Source organism: Microtus oregoni, unplaced genomic scaffold (assembly GCF_018167655.1).
Source record: "Microtus oregoni isolate MIOR12 unplaced genomic scaffold, Mior012 000023F_ref0000262, whole genome shotgun sequence".
NCBI classification, from domain to species: domain Eukaryota; kingdom Metazoa; phylum Chordata; class Mammalia; order Rodentia; family Cricetidae; genus Microtus; species Microtus oregoni.
In genome coordinates, this window is record NW_024543082.1 from 6,627,411 (window position 1) to 6,648,498 (window position 21,088).

The 21,088-nt window shown below is 44.8% G+C and overlaps 1 protein-coding gene across 1 annotated transcript in view; it reads right to left on the reverse strand.

Annotated features, from left to right (window-relative positions):
• LOC121462060 (protein mono-ADP-ribosyltransferase PARP14-like) overlaps positions 1-19,824 on the reverse strand; it is a 33,377-nt gene extending 13,553 nt beyond the window's left edge. Inside the window, exons 1-6 of the mRNA XM_041673480.1 lie at positions 19,638-19,824; positions 14,851-14,981; positions 13,826-13,859; positions 9,696-9,929; positions 4,678-4,914; positions 188-2,427 (exon numbers count right to left, since the gene is read on the reverse strand). Of these exons, the coding sequence (XP_041529414.1) occupies positions 188-2,427; positions 4,678-4,914; positions 9,696-9,929; positions 13,826-13,859; positions 14,851-14,981; positions 19,638-19,824 (3,063 nt within the window). The remainder of the gene's footprint in view (positions 1-187; positions 2,428-4,677; positions 4,915-9,695; positions 9,930-13,825; positions 13,860-14,850; positions 14,982-19,637) is intronic.
• Between the last annotated feature and the right edge of the window lie 1,264 nt (positions 19,825-21,088).

Sequence of the window (21,088 nt, forward strand, 5' to 3'; positions counted from 1 at the left end):
CACCCATCTCTATTGCTAAGTGATTTGGGAAGAAGTCCAGCGTCCATGGGAAATGTTTGAAGGCCCGAGTAGGAGAGCATGAAATTTTGTTCAGTCCTTTCTCTCCACCCTGTCTTCCTTTGGCCCTCAATAAAGCTGGCAGAGGCCAGTGATATCACTGCACATTGTTGGTGACAGGGATACTCACCTTGACATTCTGCACACCTTCTACCACCAGCCGGATTTTAAGGCCTTCTGGAGACACCAGCACATATTCCTGTGTCTGCAGTGTTTCCCCAGGTACCACTAATTCCAATGCTTGTAAACAAGAAGAGGAAGCTATGTGGGAGGGAGTGGCTTTATATGTAGTTTCTACAGCTTCAGCAAAGGCCCCAGCAACCTTTGCAGATATGTCCACCAGATAAATCTTTTTCAAGATGTGCCTGTCTGGCTTGTTTTGGAAGTTGTCTTTGATGGCAGAAACAATGGTGGCCACACACTGGTCTAAGGGAAAGCCAAAGATTCCAGAACTGATAGCTGGCATGGCTATGGATTGACACTTGACCTCCTCAGCTAAGGTGAGACTTTGTTCCACAGCTCTCTTTAACAGGCTCACGCACTCCTGGGCCTTATTTCCATCCCACCGAGGCCCTACTGCGTGGATGACATGACGGCAAGGGAGCTTGCCTGGTTTTGAGATAACGGCATTGCCAGTTTTGACCATGCCACCATTTCTCACTATTTTGTCACATTCTGCTTGAAGTTCAGGGCCAGCTGCATTTGAAAGAGCGAGGGCCAGACCATCAATGTGTTTCAGATGCTCGTTTGCTGCATTCACGACCACATCGGCAGGAAACTGAGCCAGGTCTCCCTGCTGTACAATCAGCGTGACTCCAGGGGCTATGTCCTTCTGTAAGAGGCACTTCTGCTCGTTAAGGCTGCCTTTGTCCTTCTCTGCTCCCTCCTGGAGCTCAATGATGCATCCATACAGGCGTTTGATCTCGCTTTTGTAATAGGATGCTTTGTCCTGGAAGAAGTGCCTAGCACCAGGCTTATCAATCTGGAACCTTTTAATGCAGACTGAATCCCTGATTTGCCTGACCATGTCCATGCACTCTAGAACTTTGCTCTTGGAGCCAGTTAGTAAAATGCCTTTTGGTTCATCTTCCAGCTTAAAACGTGCCTGCACATTGGCCTTTTTTATCTTTGGCCAGAATAGCTTCCTGTCTGACCTTAAATACTCAAAAATCAGGACCGATTCAATTTTAACCAGTCTTTCAATTTTCATGGTGTTTTCCAAGAACTCAAAAAGTTGTCCATAGATTTCATTTACTTGTTTCACACAGCCTGCAATGATGACCTCAGCCGGGGTTTCTGAAGTTAATTCATCCTTTATCGTAATGCTTGCTCTGGAGGAGTGTCTCTTTTGCAGAGAGTGAATTTTCTTTTTCCACGCATTGCCTCTAAAAACTTCCTTGTCTTCAACATCAATGATTTTATAACTCAAAGCATCAAGCATTTTCTTCTCTGCTTCTGCCAGGGCTCTGAAAGAACAGGCCATCAAAAGAAGCGCTGTACCATTCAGTTCATACGTGGCAAGAATTTTCTGTGCCTCAAAAAGAGTCTTGGAGAATTCCTGACTGTCTACTTGTTGCAGAAACATGAAGACTTCAGAAGGAATCGGGACGTCTTTCTGAGCCATGGAATACACCTTTTCCTTGATGTCACACTTTACTTTATACACATCTGCACGGAATCCCTTAAAGCACAGGTGCTGAGTGGCAGCATCGTAATGAATCTCCATCTCTGGGTTCTCTTTCCTTAGATCATCCAGGAAACCACTCTGATGCAAAAGAAAATGTTTCCCCGGAGAAATGGCCACGTTCTCCTTCAGACTCTGCTCCTCCTTTCGGACCTTCTCCGTGGTGCTGTCTATTAACTCCTTGATTTTCTGGCCGATGTCTTGGACATCTTCTGATTTCCCGGCTAAGGTGAGACTCTCCTTATCAAACTCAATGAGAACCCTGTCATCTCCTACCTCATGCTGTATGATGTCCCACACTGGCGGATACACTTCAAACACCTTAACTTCGTACTTAGCCTTGATGTCAGACAGCACCTTGGAGGCGTCTCTCTGCCAGGTCTTGATGCTTGGTCTGTGACTGACTAAAGTGGCAGCAGGTCTGACGGTCACTGTGCCGTTGATGTCAGACCATGTTAGCTCGCAGTGACAGCGTCTCATTTTGTCATTTATCTCCTCAATCAGATGGTTATGTTTTTGAAAGAACTTCCACAAAGGAAGGCCCAGTGACTCTTGGAAAGATGCTGGAAGCTTGACCAGTGGCTTCTCCTCGCCATACAAGGCTGTGCCCAGAGAAGGATAATAGGGGAAGACAGACAGTGGCATCCTGTTGAAACTGTGCTTCTTGGCCAGAATGGTGTCTAACACTTTTGATACAAAATAAACAGACAAACAAACAAATACATAAATAAATTACATTAATCTCAATGTCATGCATTTCCAAAGACACAAAACAACAACAAAAACTTTTCAGGAGGGTAAAAGTCTCTGCTGTTTGTAGAACTCAAAAGTGACATTCTCCCGTGTGCTCAGCTGTAGACTGATGCTAACCGCAACAAGACAGACTCCATTTAGGGCTATGATGACTTTATACCCAAATTGCTCTACACTGAAATCATGCTGAGTCTATTGTTTTTCTGATGTCACTGATGTATATGGCACAATAAGAAACAGATACAAATTTAGACACAAGCATGGTGTTGGTGTTTATACAAACACAAGGAATGGTTTAAGGGCTGGAGAAATGGCACATCAGCTAAGAGCACTAGGCTGATCTTCAAAAGGACCTGGGTTCAATTTCCAGCACCCACAAAGCAGCCCACAACAGTCTGTAACTCCTGTTCCAGGGGATTCAACACCTTCACACAGATGTACGTGCGGACAAGACAACAATTAATATACAATAAAAAATGAATAAATAATGTGTTTTTAAGAAAAGATTTTTTTTCCAGGCAGCGGTAGTGCATGCCTAAATCCCAGCACTCGGGAGGCAAAGGCAGGTAGAGATCTGTGATTTCCAGGCAAGCCTGTTCTATAAGAGTTAGTTCCAGGGCAGCTTGAACTGTTACACTGAGAAAAATAGAAGAAAAAGGAGGAAAAGGAGGAGGAGGAGAAGGAGGAGAAGAAGGAGGAAGAAAAAGGAGGAGAAGGAGGAGAAAAAGAAGAAGAAGAAGAAGAAGAAGAAGAAGAAGAAGAAGAAGAAGAGGAAGAGGAAGAAGAGGAGGAGGAGGAGGAGGAGGAGGAGGAGGAGGAGGAGGAGGAGGGAAAAGAAGGAGAAGGAGAAGAATGAGAAGAAGTTTAATCCTCCAGGTGGGTCACTCTGCATTCTGTCCCAGAATTTAACTCCCATAGCTAACTTCATTTCTCAGAAGAAGAGAATTGTGACAGCACTATGTGTCAATTTCCCAAGGGCTTTACATGAATGTCCTGTGTTTACTCTTGACAGTGGCCTTCTCAGGTAGAGATTCTATTACACCCATAGATGGAGGTGAGAAAGCCGAGGCTGGGGAAAGTCAGGGTTCTATAAACCCAGGCAAGTATCGGAGCTAATTGCCAGTGTGAGCCAACCCAGATCCCATGGTCTTGTTCCTATACCAAATCAAAATCGTCCTCACAGTCATTGGAGAGTCCAGCCCCAGAGGTCACAATTTAGTAAGGCCTTCCCCATTATATCTCCCAGTCACCATGTGTACCAGGACAGCATCCACAACCCACCCTGACTGAATGCTCACGTTCTCTCTCTTTCTCCAGGACTCTCCTCACTTTGTTTTAGCTGTTGGCACGTGTAAGTAGTATCAGCATGGAAATTAGAATCAATCCCGCAACAACTTGGATTTAAATGGCACCCATGGCAGATGGATGCTAAAACATGATACCCTGGTGAAGGACTCAGTCCTAGGGCAGGTATCAGGCCTGAGGGAAGGAATGTGACTTTCAGAGGCCCAACCTCCCACAGGGCTCCAGAGAGGCTGGACAGCCTGAGTGACCTCCAGCTCAGACTCAGCACCCCCTTAGGCCAAGCACTGCTGAGGGACTGTTTCCTTTCCTCCTACAGCATCCTCTGAGGTAACTCCAACACTACCACTACAGATGAGAAAACAGAAGGTTTGAGGACTCACAAAGGTCACCATGCCCGTGACCACCAATCAGGATTGTAACTCAAGTCTGTCTGACTCAAGAACCACTGATGATGTCATCAACAACAGGACTTTCATCTCCTCCTGAGGTTATGACAAATCCCCATTATCCGGTCTCAGCACAGGGACAGTACAGGGGGAACAGGAATGCTTTCTAGAACTCTACATGCTTCTGAGTCCATTTCTCCCTAAACCTGTTGATTAGAGAATCAATGCAGGGACATAAAACACAGATCTATGGCTGTGAGTACGGCCTGTCAATGTTCCTAGAATGGCGACATTCAGTCACAGGCTGGACTCGTCAGAGACTCTCCCTGTCTGTCATGAGCTTGTGCTGCTTCTCCAAAGCCTGCCTTACTGCCCTCGTTCTGCACCAAATCCAGATGAATGAGAGATTGGTGCCATTTCTGACAGATTAAGGAATGACTGAAATGGCCAACCATCCAGGTCTTGTCCAAGTGGCAGGCCAAGACACATTACCTTTGCAGTCTGAAAACTCAACCAGCGCCGAGCTGTCTTCTGGGAAACACTCAACCTGGGTGACTCTTCCACCCCCGTTGAAAGGGTTTTCAAAGTAGAGCTGCAGCTGGTATTCATCTATCCCAGGAGGCAGGTTTTCCACCCTAACTACATTTGTTGTTTCCAGAAGTCTCGGGGCAAGCTGCAGCTGTTGGTTCCAATGGTGACCCATACAATCAATAATAAATTTTTTGGTATCTACAAACAAAAAAAAAAGAGAGAGAGAGAGAAAATTTTGGTGACATATCTACATGGTATGAAAGAAATGTTTTTGAAGTCAATTGCTGTATTTTCTGCTACTGAGGTGTTCTTTGGCCATGGCCAACCCTACTGAGTTGCCACCCCTCAGTGACACCCCCTCTCCATTTTCTCAAGACCCTGATGCCTACTCTGCCTGCAGGCAGGAGCCCACATCCACAGCCAGGCTCCTGACTCCAAACACGCATCCAAGTCACACTTTCAGCTTTATTTTCATGTTGCCATGAAAAGTTAGTCATGAATCTGGTGGTGGTGCCGCATGCCTTTAATGCCAGCACTTGGAAGACAGAAACAAGCTGATCTCTGTGAGTTTGAGACCAGCCTGGTCTACAGAGCTAGTTCCAGGACAGCTAAAGATGCACAAAGAAACCCTGCCTCAAAAAACCAAAGTCAAAACCAAAAAAAAAAAAAAAAAAGCCAACTGTAACGGCGTAAATGAATGCAGACAGAGTGTAAAAATATATATATATAGCTTTAATGTAGAAATAGACTTACAGAACCACCGTTCCCGCGGAGACCAGGAAAGCAGAAGCGAGTGCTCGGAGCTTGCTCGCCAAATTTATAGGCAGACATTAGCCCGAGGCGAACACGCCCCTTAAGGGGCGGGACTTATCCCTACATCTCCCCTTTTTGTCTAAATAAGACAGAACTAAACCAAATACAACTACATACAATAACAACAAATAATAAATACAACAAACAATATTGAGAACAAAAGCTTTGCTAAACATTCTATCTCAAGAAGTCCAAATAATGTAAAGAGTAACTACAATTATATAATCTTCAACTCAGTCAAAGATCTGAGAAGGGAATAAACACTACTCAACAAACGAGATATATCCAAAATGTGCAACAATTGACAGAGACAACTGACTACCTGGGCAATCACCCAAAGTCTCGTTTGCAATGTTGAGTCAACCAATTTTGGCTAAGGCCTAACATAACTGACATACCATTATTAAAGGCAAGGAACTTTTCAAAACTATCTTACCCTGTCTTGGCAGGATATGACAGTCCTGTTTTATCCATTGATGCACACTCTGTATCTGTGTCAGTGGTTGAGGTATGGGCATTTCTTTGCCCAAAGGCCAGTTCTGCCAAATAGAAAGGCTCCAGGTGTAGTGTTTTTGGTGCTCAACATTCTCTCGGGAATTGAGCGGTGTTGCCAGGAGCAATTGTGTCTCACTATTATGAAACTCTGAGTTAGATTAAAGGCCATTTTCTACAGCTCTTTGAAGAGGTTGAAGATTATCTATCTATACTGAGTATAATCTCTATATATCTAAAGAACCTGATTAGTCTAATTATAAATGACAAACTTAGATGACAATTAGTCTATATAATTCTCAATATCTATCTAACTTAAAGACTAAGACAATAAACAACTGTGTAACAAATGAGGATAATGACCTCCAAATATAAACACTGTACAAATATACATTGCAATATGGCAAATATACATCAATGCACAAACATTATATAAGTATCTTAATCAGAGGTAGAAATGTACATTGCAATATGGTAAATATATACAATATATATATCAATACAATATATGTCAATACATAAAAATGTTTTAAACAGACATAGAAACATGCATGCATACAATAGTCCATATAATTTAACTTTGTTTCAATATACAAGAATTGATACCAATATATTTGTCTAAAAGCAGTAACTCACAATTATAAATCTATTATCCCATCATTCCCTCTTTTTTTTTTTTTCAAAATGATCCTTGAGCTTATAAAATTCCTCCCCAAACCCTCAATCATATACTAATTATAATCAACCCCTAAATGATGTCCCTAAACCCAAGGGCTAGCTCAGTCGGTAGAGCATGAGACTCTTAATCTCAGGGTCGTGGGTTCGAGCCCCACGTTGGGCGCCAAAATGTAACGGCGTAAATGAATGCAGACAGAGTGTAAAAATATATATATATAGCTTTAATGTAGAAATAGACTTACAGAACCACCGTTCCCGCGGAGACCAGGAAAGCAGAAGCGAGTGCTCGGAGCTTGCTCGCCAAATTTATAGGCAGACATTAGCCCGAGGCGAACACGCCCCTTAAGGGGCGGGACTTATCCCTACATCCAACAACGACAAAAACCAACTAGTCATGTTTTTGACATTCCTTTTGTCCTTGTACTGTGTCTGCACGCCCATGTCTGCAATGCCCGTATCTGCAGGGCCAGTGTCTGCACCGCCTGTGTCTGCAGCATCCGTGGCTGCAGCGCCTGTGTCTGCAGCATCCGTGTCTGTAGCGCCTGTGTCTTCAGTGCCCGTGTCTGCAGTGCCCATGTGTGAGATGTTCTTCTCCAACATGGGATACAGAGGTATTTTTGTTTTATTGTTATGTTGAGAATTAAATTGAACCATGGTAACAAAATAGGGCTATGTCTACAGCCCTACCTCCTTTATTTTTTTCAGTTGATCTATTTATCTTCAAGACTCATCCTAACTGTCTCTTTAAATTAACAGATTGGATGGTGGGTCTGTCATGTGCCAATCATTGTGCTGGGATCTGAGAAAGTCCTTGCTTGTATATCACTGGGAAGATATGGGTATTGAGCACAGTTGAATTGCCTTTTGGAGCTCCAATCAGGACCAGATGAAACAGGGACTGAGACTCAGAGTGTATAAGGACTATATATGGTCTCTAATTTGAACACTAAAGCAGGGGTTGCCAAATGGATAAGAGGAGGGAGCAGTGCCAGTATGAACAAGCGTGGTGTCCTGTGGAGATGGTCAGGTGACACTGCTGGAGGACACACTCAGGTGGGGACAACTATGCACGGTCCTGTCTCCACCCCTCTCAGGTTACTACACCTGGGAGACAGACTCTCTTTCGTCTCCATTATTCATTGACACACATGCCTCCCTCCTCCTCCCAGACTTAGTTCTTCTAGAGAGGGAACTATGATTTTAGGGACCTTTGTGCCACCACCCCTAAACCAATACCTGGCCCATAACAGTGGCCATAGTTTGGAAGGAAACTGTCCCTGAGGCCCATGTGTTAAAGCCTTAGTCCTCACCCAGGTGCTATGGGAAGTAGTGGATCCTTTAACAAGTGAGGCCTGTGGGAAATGTCCCAGTCATTGATGGGGGAGATAGGGAACAAGATGACCCCCTCTCTGTCTCTGTCTCTGTCTCTCTCTGTCTGTCTTTCTCTGTCTCTCTCTCCTCCATGCTACCACCATGCAGACTGCCTCAACATAAGCCCCAGGGCAGCAGGACTAACTGACCATGAACTGAAGCCACCCCAATTGTGAACTGGTATAAACCTCTCTTTTTGGAGACTGATGACCTCAGGTGTTTATTACAGTAACAGAAGCTAACACAGAATGCACTCACGATTGTTGCTCAATGAAGCAAGATCATTTCAATTTAAATTTCCCTTTATGGGTCTGGAGAGATGGCTCAGAGGTTAACAGCCCTTGTAGCCTTTGCAGAGGACTGTGATTCAGTTCCCAGCATCCACTTGGAAGCCCACAACCATCTGTAACTCCAGTTACATGGAATCCAATGCCCTCTACTGGCTGCTTCAGGCACTGCGTGCATGTGGTACACAGATACATGCAGGCATGTACACATAAAATAAACAAATCTTTAAATGTCCCTTTATAATAAATAATAATAAATTTCTAATAAGTGTCTTTAACAAATCCTTAACATGCCTGAAGAAGTATCTCACTTAATCTTCACAGGAATTTACATAAGTAAGATCATCCCCATTTTATGGATGAGTGGATGAGGACCAGAGAAAATTATAACTTGGTCATCTTCATACAACTAGTTAAGTGACAAGACCAGAATTCTGACCACACCCCTTGTGAACTTGACTGACACCCACTGCTGTGCCCGTGGGACATGGGGCTTAGATTTGGAAATCTGCCATGTTTTAGGTGGAGCTGGGTCTTGCTTATGACAATGACCTAACAGAGCAGTAATTTTCTTTTCCATGTTTATGTGTGTGCACATGCCAATGCATGTGTGTGCGTGCAACTGGACGTCAGAGGGCAACTTGTATGAGTCCCAGGGATCAAACTCAGCCTGTCAGACTTGGGGGCAGTGCCTTTGCCCATTCTGCCATCTTGCTGGCTGGGGCACTCATTTTCTACATTAAGTGGGCTCTCTCTTCTCCACATGTATGACCATGAAAGGGTTACATCATGAGAAGTGCTGTGTGGTTATATGATAGGAAAAAGGGGAGTGGAAGTTGGCTGCCCGGGCTCAATCTCTCAGCAACATTGAGCCCTGTCACAGGGTTGTTGAAAGGAAGGAATAAATTAACTCATGCAGAGATTGGCAGGTGCCTGACACTGAGCACTAAGGGTAAGTCTGTTGGCATCATTGCCTTACAGAAGTTTGGCATGGTGACAGGCCAGTCTTAACTCCTCCTGGGGAAGTAGAGGAAGAGTTTCAAGTCCTCCAGTTAGAATCACCTGGGACTTACTATTTCTCACCCCACCCCACCCCATCTCACCCCACCCACTCAAGCAAACATATAATAAAGTGCAGTATATTAAACAGACCTAAATTAGATCTCAAAATAAATTTGTTCATCTTTCGAAAATCTGAGGGGAAAAGCCACCTGTATTGGCTTAGAGGCCCTGTTTACACAATACAACAAAGTGTCACATACTCAGAGATGTCCCAAACTCTGGGGTGTGGTGGACAGAAGTCTGGGGATGCAGGGCCTCCCTGGGCCTGGGGCTCACCTATAGGCTTCTGAAAGGTAACCACGGCAACGCCAAAATCTCGGATCACTTCCACCTTAAAGTCGGTACAGGGGAAGCCGCTTATATTCTCCACCAGGAAGGTCAGCACTATGTCAGTCACCTTCTCAGGCAGGTTTTCAAAAGCCACCATGGAGGGAACAGTTTCACATTCTTTGGAGACATCTTCCTTTTTTTCTGATCTGTTGCTGGGAGAATGTGTTGTATCCAAATCATCTGAGGAAATCAGAAATGACAATGACAGGTGTAAAGTATTAAATCGTGGTTCTATTATGTAAATTATCCTAAGACAATCTTCCTCCCTTTCCCATATCTTGGCTAACTCTGCTAAAAAGAAACATTAGGTAGTGGATCTTTTGCTTTAGTGAATTAAAAATTAAAATGTAGCCAGGCATGGTAGTGTACACCTTTAGTCCTAGCACTTAGGAGGCTGAGGCAGGCAGATCTCTGCTGTGAGACAATTTTCTTCTACCCTGTAAAGATTTGTTGCCTGTATTGTTTTAATAAAACACTGATTGGCCAGTAGCCATGCAGGACGTATAGGTGGGGTGACCAGGGAGGAAGTATAGCAGGGGCAACCAGAACAGGAAAATTCTAGGAATAGAAAAGACTGAGTCAACAGTCGTCACCCAGACGCAGAGGAAGCAAGATCAGAATGCCTTGCTGATGAAAGGTACCAAGCCATGTGGTTAACAAAGACAAGAATTATGGGTTAATGTAAGGTTTAAGAGTTTATAAGAAGCCTGAGCTAATAGGTCAAGCTGTTTATAATTTCTGTATGCTTCCTTGGGACTGAACAGCTGTGGACCATGTGGGGCAGAAACCTTAGTCAACAGATTTCTGTGAGTTCAAGGCCAGCCTGGTCTACAGAGGAAGTTCAAAAACAAAGAAAAACAAAATTCTAAAATGTAATACCGTGAGTTTTTGTTGCTCTTGTTGTTAGTAAATTATAAACAAAAAGTAGCATTGGTTTCTTTTCCTTTGTTGTTGTTGTTGTCATCACTAACTCAATTTCATTTACTTTTTCTGCTCTGTCTTTCTGAGGAAGGGGAATCCTCCCTCATATATGTCTTTCAAGTACTTGACTGTGGTTACAGAACCAAGCTTCTACAGTCAGGGTAGAGTCTTCATCTCTGTGCTGCGGCACACGGCAGACAGCTGAGGCTCATCAGGTGACCACTGCATTAGAGAACTACTGTTGGCCTCCCCCAGGAGCAAAGGTATAGGAAGCTGTGTACATACTCGTGCTAAACAAAGTAAGAGTTTAAGGATTACACTGTAACAGCATCAGTGAGGAATGACTGGCTGGGTTAGACAGCTTGCTGTGTCAGTGTGAGGGTTGGAGCTTGAATCTCCAGCCCCCTTGTAAAGAGCGGGGCATGGCTACATGTGCCCAGTGTGGAGAGCAGAAATGGGCAGATCCCAAGAGCTCCCTGACCAACAAGCCTAGACAAAAGGGCAAACTTAGGTTCAGTGAGAGACCCAGTCTCCAGGGCGGAAGGCAGAGTTATGGAGGGAAAGAGTTCATTTCCCTATGACTTGGGTGTCTGCATATCTTGGTTGCTCTTGCTCACCTTATCCAGTATGGTTCTTCATTTGGTGCCCTTTTCATGGGTATTATTAGCTGTTCCTTCATTTAACTCTGGGCAGGACATGGCCCTGCCCACCGACCAGGAAACAGGAAACTCCACCCCAGTCCCAGTGCTGGCTGTTTCCTGTAGTAGATGAGGCTTGTGCTCAGAAGGTAGGGTCCATCTAAAATATACCCAGTGCTCACCTCACAGAGCACTGCTACCCAGAGAGGCACACAGCAAGCATCCACTGTCCTGTCCTGTCCTGTCCTTCCTATTACTGGCCACCAAAACACAAGTGTCTATCACTATTTCCCAGATCTTCCTCTCCTCTCTTCAGCTGTAGACATCTCCCAACACCAAACAAGCTGGTCCCATTCCTCAGAAGGAAGCCCAAAGAGCTGGAGGCTCCCTTGGGGTTTGTGAGCAGCATGTTACATACTGCTTAATGGCATTACATAGACTAGCTTTATACCTGGAACTGGTGCAGTGTGCAGAGTTCATAGAGGTGGTGAATACACCTCTGTCATGACGGACTGGGCGGAGCCAAAAGGCAAAGAAGCCTTAGCCCACATCATGCTGCTGCTTAGCATTTTACGAAGCACTCCTGGACAGGAAAGGATTACAGATACACAATAGGACAGATTCAGACATAAAAGACCTCTAAATGAGACACAGTGTGTTTTAAAATATATATATAGGCTTGGGAGGGAGCAGAAAGTGTAAAGAGACAATAAATGTAATATAAGAGTACAGACAGTCATAGATTAAAGGAGTAAAGTTAGTAAAATATTTAACTTGTAGAAAAAGTAATACAGCAAGAAAAATAAGCCACATAAAGAAGGAAATGCACATAGAGTCTGGATTATGAATATTATTTGCTACATTTTATTTTGTGACTGTGAAAGAACTAAGTACAAAGACACTTTTCATTGTACAGACTGCTAAACTAAACCAACATATATGCTTTAAATGTTTCTTGACTTCATAATTTGATCTAAAGATTTGTTACTTTGGAAAAAAGTTCTGCATTTGTTTCTACAGAGGATGAGACCTGTGGGTGTCTTCCAGACTAATGTGGTCTGATGGACCAAGACCCCCTGAAAGATTGCTGTGAACACCCCCCAAAATACTTTGCCCAACAAAAATCAGGAAGCAGTTTGGAGAGAACTATGCCCAAATTCCCAAATAATGTGTAAAAATGCTTGTTTACATACTAAGGGGGTGTGGTTTAGTGATAAAAATTTTAGGTAAATTTTGTTATATATATTTCTTCTCTTGATTAAGGCATTGTGTTTGTGTAGCTCATTTAAAAATGCAATGTATAATTAAGAAATATAGGCTAATAGATAATCATCTATAGTAGTCAAGTTTGTATTCATGTTAGTTAGGTTTCTAGATATTCTTCAACTCTTTCAGAGCTCTTCAGAATATGGCATTTAAAATACTTTAAAAATTTAGGACTTTTCATGACAGTGAGACATATCTGCTCCTGACAGCACCAATTACTTCAAGAGAAAGACAGGCATCAAAGAGGCTCCTCATGGAGTTTGTTAGCCATTTGGGCAAAAACCTGCTCTTCCCTGGACTGCTTGATGTTATGTTATATGAACTGGAGATGCAGGACCCACAGAGAAAGGACTGATAAACTTGCCTAAAGGGGTTCCTGCTTCATAAAAGAATCTGCCAGCCATTCTGCAGGACACAGAAAAAAGTAACTGACAAACTGTCAATATAGGCAGAACTGTCTTTGAAATTTCCTGCTTCATGGAAAAGTCTGCAAGGTACTATGGGCCTGTAAGCTGAAGATAGATGCTCCAATGATGCAGAAGAACTTTGGGTGACTGTAAACACAGCAAGATGTTTCTGTCAGTTCTAGAGTTTTGGAAGTTGCTCACACTGCACTTCCTGTTTACTTAGGTAATATTATATCCTTCTGGAGTCTTTGATGGAGTTGAAGAATAGATAGTTATAGTTATACTTTTCTTTAGTTATGATAAGAGATAAAGTAGATGTAAATGTTGTAATTGTAGTTCTTGCTTAGTACCTGTCTTGTTATATGTAATTTTACTATGTTAAAGTTAAAACCATCCTTTTTATTTAAACAGGAAGGGGAAATGGTGTGGGAAGTCATTCTGTCTATGTATTACTTTTATTGGTTAATGAATTAATAAACTGCTTTGGGCCTATAGCAGGGCAGAACAGAGCTAGTTGAGGGAAACTAAACTGAATGCTGAGAGGTAGAAGGAAGAGTCAGGAGAAGCCATGTAGCCTCTGCCAGAGACAGACACACCAGAACTTGATTCAGTAGGCCACAGCCATGTGGCAATACACAGATTAACAGAGATGGATTAATTTAGGATATAACAGCTAGCTAGAAATATGCTTAAGCTATCGGCCAAACAGTATTGCAAATAATATGGTTTCTGAGTGATTATTTTGTGGCCGGGAATGAATGAGCAGCCTCCTAAAACACAAGCTACTTGTTTAATAAACACAAACTGCCTGATGAACACTAGAGTTGCCTTAGTGGAGACTTACCTTTTCCTGCAGTACCTTTTTTAGTCTTCGATTCCTAAAACCAAAACAGTAAGAGAGCATTAATATGAGAATCAATTCTTTCTGTTTATTTGGTTGGTTGGTTTTTGTTGGTTTAGTTGTTTTTTTTTTTTTTTTTCGAGACAGGGTTTCTCTGTGTAACTTGTTCTTGTTGTTTCAGAACTCACTCTGTAGACCAGGCTGGCCTCAATCTCAAAAAGATCCAACTGCCTCTATGTCGCATGTGCTGGGATTATAGACTTGTGTCTCCACCGCCCAGCGACTGTGAATCATTTCATATATAAATAAAACACTTCTTGGGCCAGACTGGAGATGTAAATTAATTGAAATGATAATGACACATTTGAATACTAGGCTAGTGAATGGATCAAAAGCTACATGTCACATGGTGTCTTCTTTGCTGGTCACAATAATCACTGATGAAATGAGACACACACAGTAGACTCCCGTGAGGCAGCTTAGCCAGAGGTTTGCCTGACTTGGCACTTAGTTCGTGTTTACTGTATGAACATGGGTGCATGTGCTTCAGAGAGGTCCCTGACAATCTTCTTCACAGCTGAGGGAACAGCACACACGGGGTACACTGCTGGCCTCAAGATGATGGAAACAGAACAGCAGGCTTCTGGTTATAAAGACACCAAGACCAATGGATACAACTTTGACATCCCAAATATATTACTATTGAGCTCCCCAGTCTTGACTCTTCCAAAAGTGACAAAAAATGACAGCTTCTCCATTGCTTACAGTCCTTGCCCTCTCCATAGTCCCAAACTGCCATTCTCAGGCTAGTGTGACTTAGGCCCTCATCAACCATTTTTCTTTTTGAGACACAGTCTCATTGTCTGGACTCACTATTTAGATCTGGCTAGCCTTGAACTCATAAAGATCCTCCTACTTCTCCCTCCCGAGTGCTGGGATTAAAGGTGGGTGCCACCTCACCTAGCTCATCTACCCCATATTCATCATAGAGAATCCAAGCACCTTGGAATAACACCCCATGTCCTTACCTTTTCTGGAACTGCCTCCTTAGAGACTGAGGCTTCATCTGGGTCTTTGGGCAACCGGACAGTTAACTTGAATGTCCCTTTTCCTGGCCACACTAACTCATGATTGTCTTTCGCCAGAACATTCTGCCTAACTGAAACGTTAAAAAAAGAAAAAAAATATTTTAAGCCAAATTGCAAGCACTCTTTACCTACATAATTAGTCCATGATTTCTACAAATTTATTGTTATGAGCCAGCAGCTCAGCCCATCTCCCTAAGCAGCAAGCCCTTGTAAAAGAAGGAGAACTCAGCACGGGGATGTGAATGTCACTGTGCGTGCATTATTCATGTTGTAGATGTGTGGGCATATGGAGCAGTGCACACCCCTGGTCACGTGGAGGCCACAGCAGGACACTGGGTATTTCCCTGCATTGCTCTCTGCCTTCCGGCCTGGAGATGGGGTTTCTCACTTAACCTGAAGTTCGGTTGTTGGTTAGGCTTTCTGTGATCTGCCCATTTCTGCCCTCTACACTGGGCACATGGAGCCATGCCCAGCTGTTTACAAGGGGGCTGGAGATTCAAACTCCAGCCCTCACTCTTACACAGCAAGTTATCTAACCCAGTGAGCCATTCCCCTGCCCCTAAACTTACTGGGGTGGTGTTGTTTATTTGTTTATGTTATTTATTATGACAAGGTCTTACTATGCAGCCCTGGTTGACCTAGAACTTGCTCTGTAGACCAGGCTGGACTCAAACTCACAGAGACCTGCCTGCCTCTGTTTCTCACATGCTGGGGTCAAAGCATATGCTGCCACGCCCAGATTACTTTTTAATATTCATTGCTTTATCTTAGTTATTGAGTGTACACCAAGGGCCTTGAGATTACAAACATGGTTGCCAGCTCATGTTCATTAGGAAGGTCCAGGAAACTTTAAGAAGTGAAGCCTAGAGGAAGTCAGATTCCCCCTGGAGAAGGGATGATCCTGGGACCCCAGCCCTTTTCTCCTTTCTGTATCACTACATAGCCAAGAGTTCCCGATAGGGTGTACTACCTTGTGCCATTGGCTCAAAAGCAGCAGGCCAAATGACTATTAACCAAAATCTCCAAAATTGTTGCGCCCAGATAAACCCTTCCTCTATTAAAGGTGATTATCTTGGATATGTTATCACACAAGGGAACTCTGGTGAATCCCGTCAGCATCCTGCTACACAAATCCTACTTACACAGCCTCAGTATTCTTACTGACTACTGAGGTCAGTAGAATTGTTTTGAGCCAGTCAGTGCATTACATTGAAGAAACATAGAGTGTAGTAGTACAGAACCTGTACTGTACTCAGTGGGCTCTGAAGGTGGGAATATTTATAATTACAGGGACAACTGGGTACACGGGGTGAGAGCCATGCTGTACAGAGGTGACCCAGTTGTTCATCATCAGAATGAACAGGAATCCAGCCATTAGATTGAAATGATAAACAACCCACATATGGTAGTAAAGGGGAAAAAAACAAGAATAGAGGAGATATTGCAAAAACAGAATTAGAACACCAGACAGCTGACCTTAGTGAAACTCAACGGAATCCAAAGACTTGCCATTTGATTTGCAATTTACCCACAGTCTAGCTGAGTGGCTATAAAGAAATAAACACTCTGGAGCAAAGGTTTCCCATTGAAAGTATTTTCTAGGAACACTGTCAACAACATGAAGAGCTAAGAAAATGTGAACTGTGATATCAGAAGCTGCAGCCAGAGAGAGAAGAGGAAAATCTGTCGCTCACACTATGGAGAAGCAGAAAGGAACAGGGAGGGGCGCGGGCATCATAGAGAACAGGAAAGGAGCAGGAAGGGGCATGTCCAACATAGAGAAACAAAAGGAACAGGAGGGGCATGGCCAAGGAAAAAGATACCTGAGCCCTGGTGTTCACAGATATAGCAAAACATCAGGGTCCCCTTGTTCTCTGATGGACAGCTAGTCTGATGAGCTCAGAGCCTGTCACAAAGGGAAACATGATGGCTCTCCCACCTCAACCATGAAGTCGGTAGGTCTAGTGACTTCATGTAGATGTCCACACAGATACAGACGTTGGAATCCCCTGAGAAGGAACATGGGACTCTAATTCTACTCTATGAGTAGTCAGGAGTTTCCAGAGAAGCTGTACAGGCTGGTGAGGGGACTGAGGACTGTGTGACCTCAGTGTGACCTCTGTGTGAACAGTATGAAGCCTGTTCCCAAATGTCCTGCACCTCTGTGTTACATTCCTCCTCTTTCCTGGACTTTGGTGAAGTCTATCCAAGGCATCCAAGCATGGCCGTCTCTTCCTAGATGTATGCATTCCAGGGGATCTGATGCCCTCTTTTGACCTCTGTAAGCACTACATGCATGTGTTATATAGACATATAAAGAGCAAACACCCATACACATGCAATAAAAATAGATTTTTTTATGTATGCATGTATGGTTTTCAGAGACAGGGTTTCTCTGTGTAACAGTTCTGGCTGTCCTGGTATTTGCTTTGTAGACCAGTCTAACTTTAAACCCACAGAGATCTGTGTGCCTCTGCTTCCCTAGTGCTGGGATTAAAGGCGTGCCCCACCACTGACCTGTCAAAGCTTTTTTTTTTTTTTGAAGAATATGAGTTCCCTTACTTCAATAATACCTAGGCCCTCACTTAATAAACAGGAGACCATTTAGGACTAGAATTTATGATAAAGTGTATCCACCTGAAATGGGGTTACAGGGATTTGAGTTTGGGTCTGAGAGTATAGCTCACTGTCCTAAGGGGGAAAAAAAAACCCAGTTGACCTACAAAGGTGAGACCTCCCTGTTGGTACTGGTATACACTACTGCACTGGTAGGCTCAGTAGTACTGCCCAGCTGGTGTAGGTTTACATGAATTCATGTCTGCTCAGGGTATTTCTGTGAAGGAGGGTGGGGCCTCTATAGGAAAGGAAAGCTGCTGCCCTAGGACTGCAGGGTAAATCTGCTGGGAAATTCCAGCTGCCTTGCTGAGGAGGAAGTGGGGCCTCAAATAGGAAACTGAAAGTGAATAGAAGTTCTAGTCACCCCAAAGACTGGCCTGCAACAATGTTCCATTTTAGTGTTCTGAGTAATCTGTGCTGGGAGTGAATGAGAGGAATCAGCTGAGCCACCTGGGAGAAGAGGGGGCTGTGGACTGGGAGCCCCTGAGGGAGAAAGCTGAGAAGGGGGTGTGAGCCCAGCCTTCACCTCAGCTACCCAGGGCCTGCTGCGAAGCCTACAGCTGGGATTGGATCCTCACAACCATACTTCCCCGTGATGTGTATGTCACTAAACTACCAGTATCTTAGAGATCTCCATTTTGCTGGTTTGAGGCTCTCAATAAAGAACAGAGATTTTTCAGACTTCAGCATATCCCGGTCACTTCAGAGTGCTGGTGGCAAATGCTTCCCCACTCACCCACATTCTCTGTACTAAAGTGTCTAGAATAGAGCTGGGCCGGGTCTAGTTCCCCCCGACGTCCCTGTGACCAGGATGCAGTAGTCTGTACCCCTAACATGCAATCAGCATTGGGAGAGAGCTCAAGAGAAGAACACACTCCATAAGGGTTGTGTCTACTGGGATAGTGACAGCTGGGATCAAACTGGGAACCCTCTAACCCTCTGAGGTGGTTCTCAACCTGTGGGTCACGACCCCTATGAGGGTCAAAGGTCCTTTCTCAGAAGTAGCCTAAGACCATCAGAAACAGAGATATTTACATTACACTTCATAGCAGTAGCAGAATTACAGATATGAAGTAGCAACAAAAACAATTTTATGATTGGGGATCACCACAGCATGTATTATAGGGTTGTAGCAGTGAGAAGGTTGAGAACCACTGCTCTAGGAAAAGAGAAAATGAGAAAACAGGTTTTGCTACCAGCTGTCTGTGGAGCATGCCCTGGTGAAATGAAACCTAGGACAATAAGGTTCTCACCCAGGCTTTCTGAAAACCTGTGTCTACACCCCCTACACCAGTCTCTCTCTACTTTTTTTCTTCTTGGATCCCTGATGGGTTGTTAACTACAGCCTTGCTTCCTAGGCCTCTTTGCCCCTCCTCTGCCCCAAATGTTTCTCCAAATTCAAGGAGAAGGAGGAATTGTCTACATTCTGAGGATGACCCTGGTCTACAAAATCTTAGGTGGGAACTGATGGTGGCCTTCCAGAAGCCACAGGTCTGGGGCTTCCAGTCACCCACCTGATAAAGCAAACAAGGCTGGGCCTCCCTTGCAGATTGCAGACAGGAGTGGGGAACTTTCAACTACTCTACTGTTCTGGAGCCTCTCAGAGATGAGGGAACCCCACCGCCACCCCACTTCCAACCCCACCCAGGCTCAAAGCCACCTGAGGCCACCCTGGGGCAGAGGACAAAGCAGGAACTTTGTCCAGGCTGTGCCACCAGAGCTCCTGGGCTTTTCCCTCCTCAAGCTCACCTCGCAAGGACACCCCTCCCTAGCTAGAACCCCGCGGTGCTAGATGATCTACAATTCCTCAAGATTCTTAATTTAACTGTACCACTTGAATAATAAAAACGGGAAAATTAAAGAAGGAAGAAGAGAGAGAGGGAGGGAGGGTGAGAGAGAGAGAGAGAGAGAGAGAGAGAGAGAGAGAGAGAGAAGGTTCACAACAGCCAGGAAACTCATGGAAGAGAAAGGGGAACAACCACCACTACAGAATGTGCTTTCCACCCAGATTTGGCCCCCAGGACCTCCTGCTCCCATGAAGCTGTAGCCCAATACTGGACCTGCCATCCATGGCTCCAAACCCTGCAGGGTGTGACCTTTGTGTCCCTCACCGTCCTCTGGAGAGAAGAGCACCAGAAAGCTGGCAGGGCTCCCAGGCTGCAGGACAACTTCACACTCCCCTCCGCCTGACTTCTTCCGGCTCTGAAAGTATGCTTGCAACTTGTTGATTAAGGTCTTCGGAAGGTCGGGGCCCCAAGACCCTTCCACCAGCAGCGGGAAGGGTCCAGATGCTGCCATCCTGGCAGGCCTGCGAAACCTCGACTGCCCAGTCACCCAAAGCAGCTCAGAGTTCACTTTGAGTTAACTTCTCTTTTGCTTTCTGTTTCAACTAGCTGTCCCTGGATGGGAATAGTGTAAACCCCACCCCTATCCCCCCCACACACCCAAGGACCCTGGGCACTCCCAGTTCCCTCTTTCTTCTCCCTCCCTCAACAGAAGTGAGTCAACCCCAGGGAGCTGGCAGTCCCATGGACTCTGGTCTCCAGTGCACCTTATACAGTGGCTCCCTAGCGGGGCTCAGCCTGCACTTCACCCCAGCCACAGCTGAGCTTTACTCCATCCCTAGGATAACTTCAGTATACACAAAACCCACATTGTATGACAGAAGAAAAGGGGCTCACAAATGGTCCTCTACAGATACTCCCTGTTCACTTGGGGACCACCCCTCAGAATTTGATCTGCCTTTTTCCTACTTCTGAATTCTATTTTCTCATTCGTGAACACTGTGTCTAAAAACTCCCAGTTTTGAGAAACGTGTGCTAGACACCAACCAATGCTTTCTGGGTGTACAAGGGAGGGACACAGATGTGGGGACGCAGGAGAGAAGACAGTAAATGGGTGTTGCTGGAGCAGGAGAGCAGGGGCTCCCAGCCTAATTAAGGGAAGGACAGAAGAGCTTATGGGCAGGTGGACATGGCACCTGAAGCCTAAGGACTATGGAGAAAGGACCTTAGAGGATTGGGGGAGGGGAGACTCTGGGTGGTGACTCACATGCACAGAATCACTAGGGCTGCTGCATGGTGCTGGAGTGAACACAAGAAAAAGAAGGCTACCGACCTGCACACTCCAGAGAGGTCTGGAGGAAATGTGGGTTCTAAGCTGCCACTGAAGACAGCATTTTCTGAAGGATATGAAAAGTTTGTCCTGGAGTCGGGCAAGAGACTGGATCCTAGAGCAGGAATGAAGAGGGCTGACTGGGACAGGGGTAAGAAGAGCTGGGACCATGTGTGTCCTCAACATGCAATGAGTGGATGTGTGAGACAGTTAGAGGCTTTGCCACTCCAGGGTTAGGGTGTGCTGTCCCTCTGTGGGCCCAGCAGCCCAATCTGATGAAAACAGAGAGGGCAGGGCGTCTGGAGAGACCTGAAGTCTGACAGAATGAGGAAGTAGAAGCTGCAAACCTAGCCAGACCTTCCCAGAAGGTGGCTGAACAGGAAGATGGGGAGTCAGGCTGTGGTGGGGATGGGAGATTGTTTCTTGGATATAAATATTTTGAAGATAG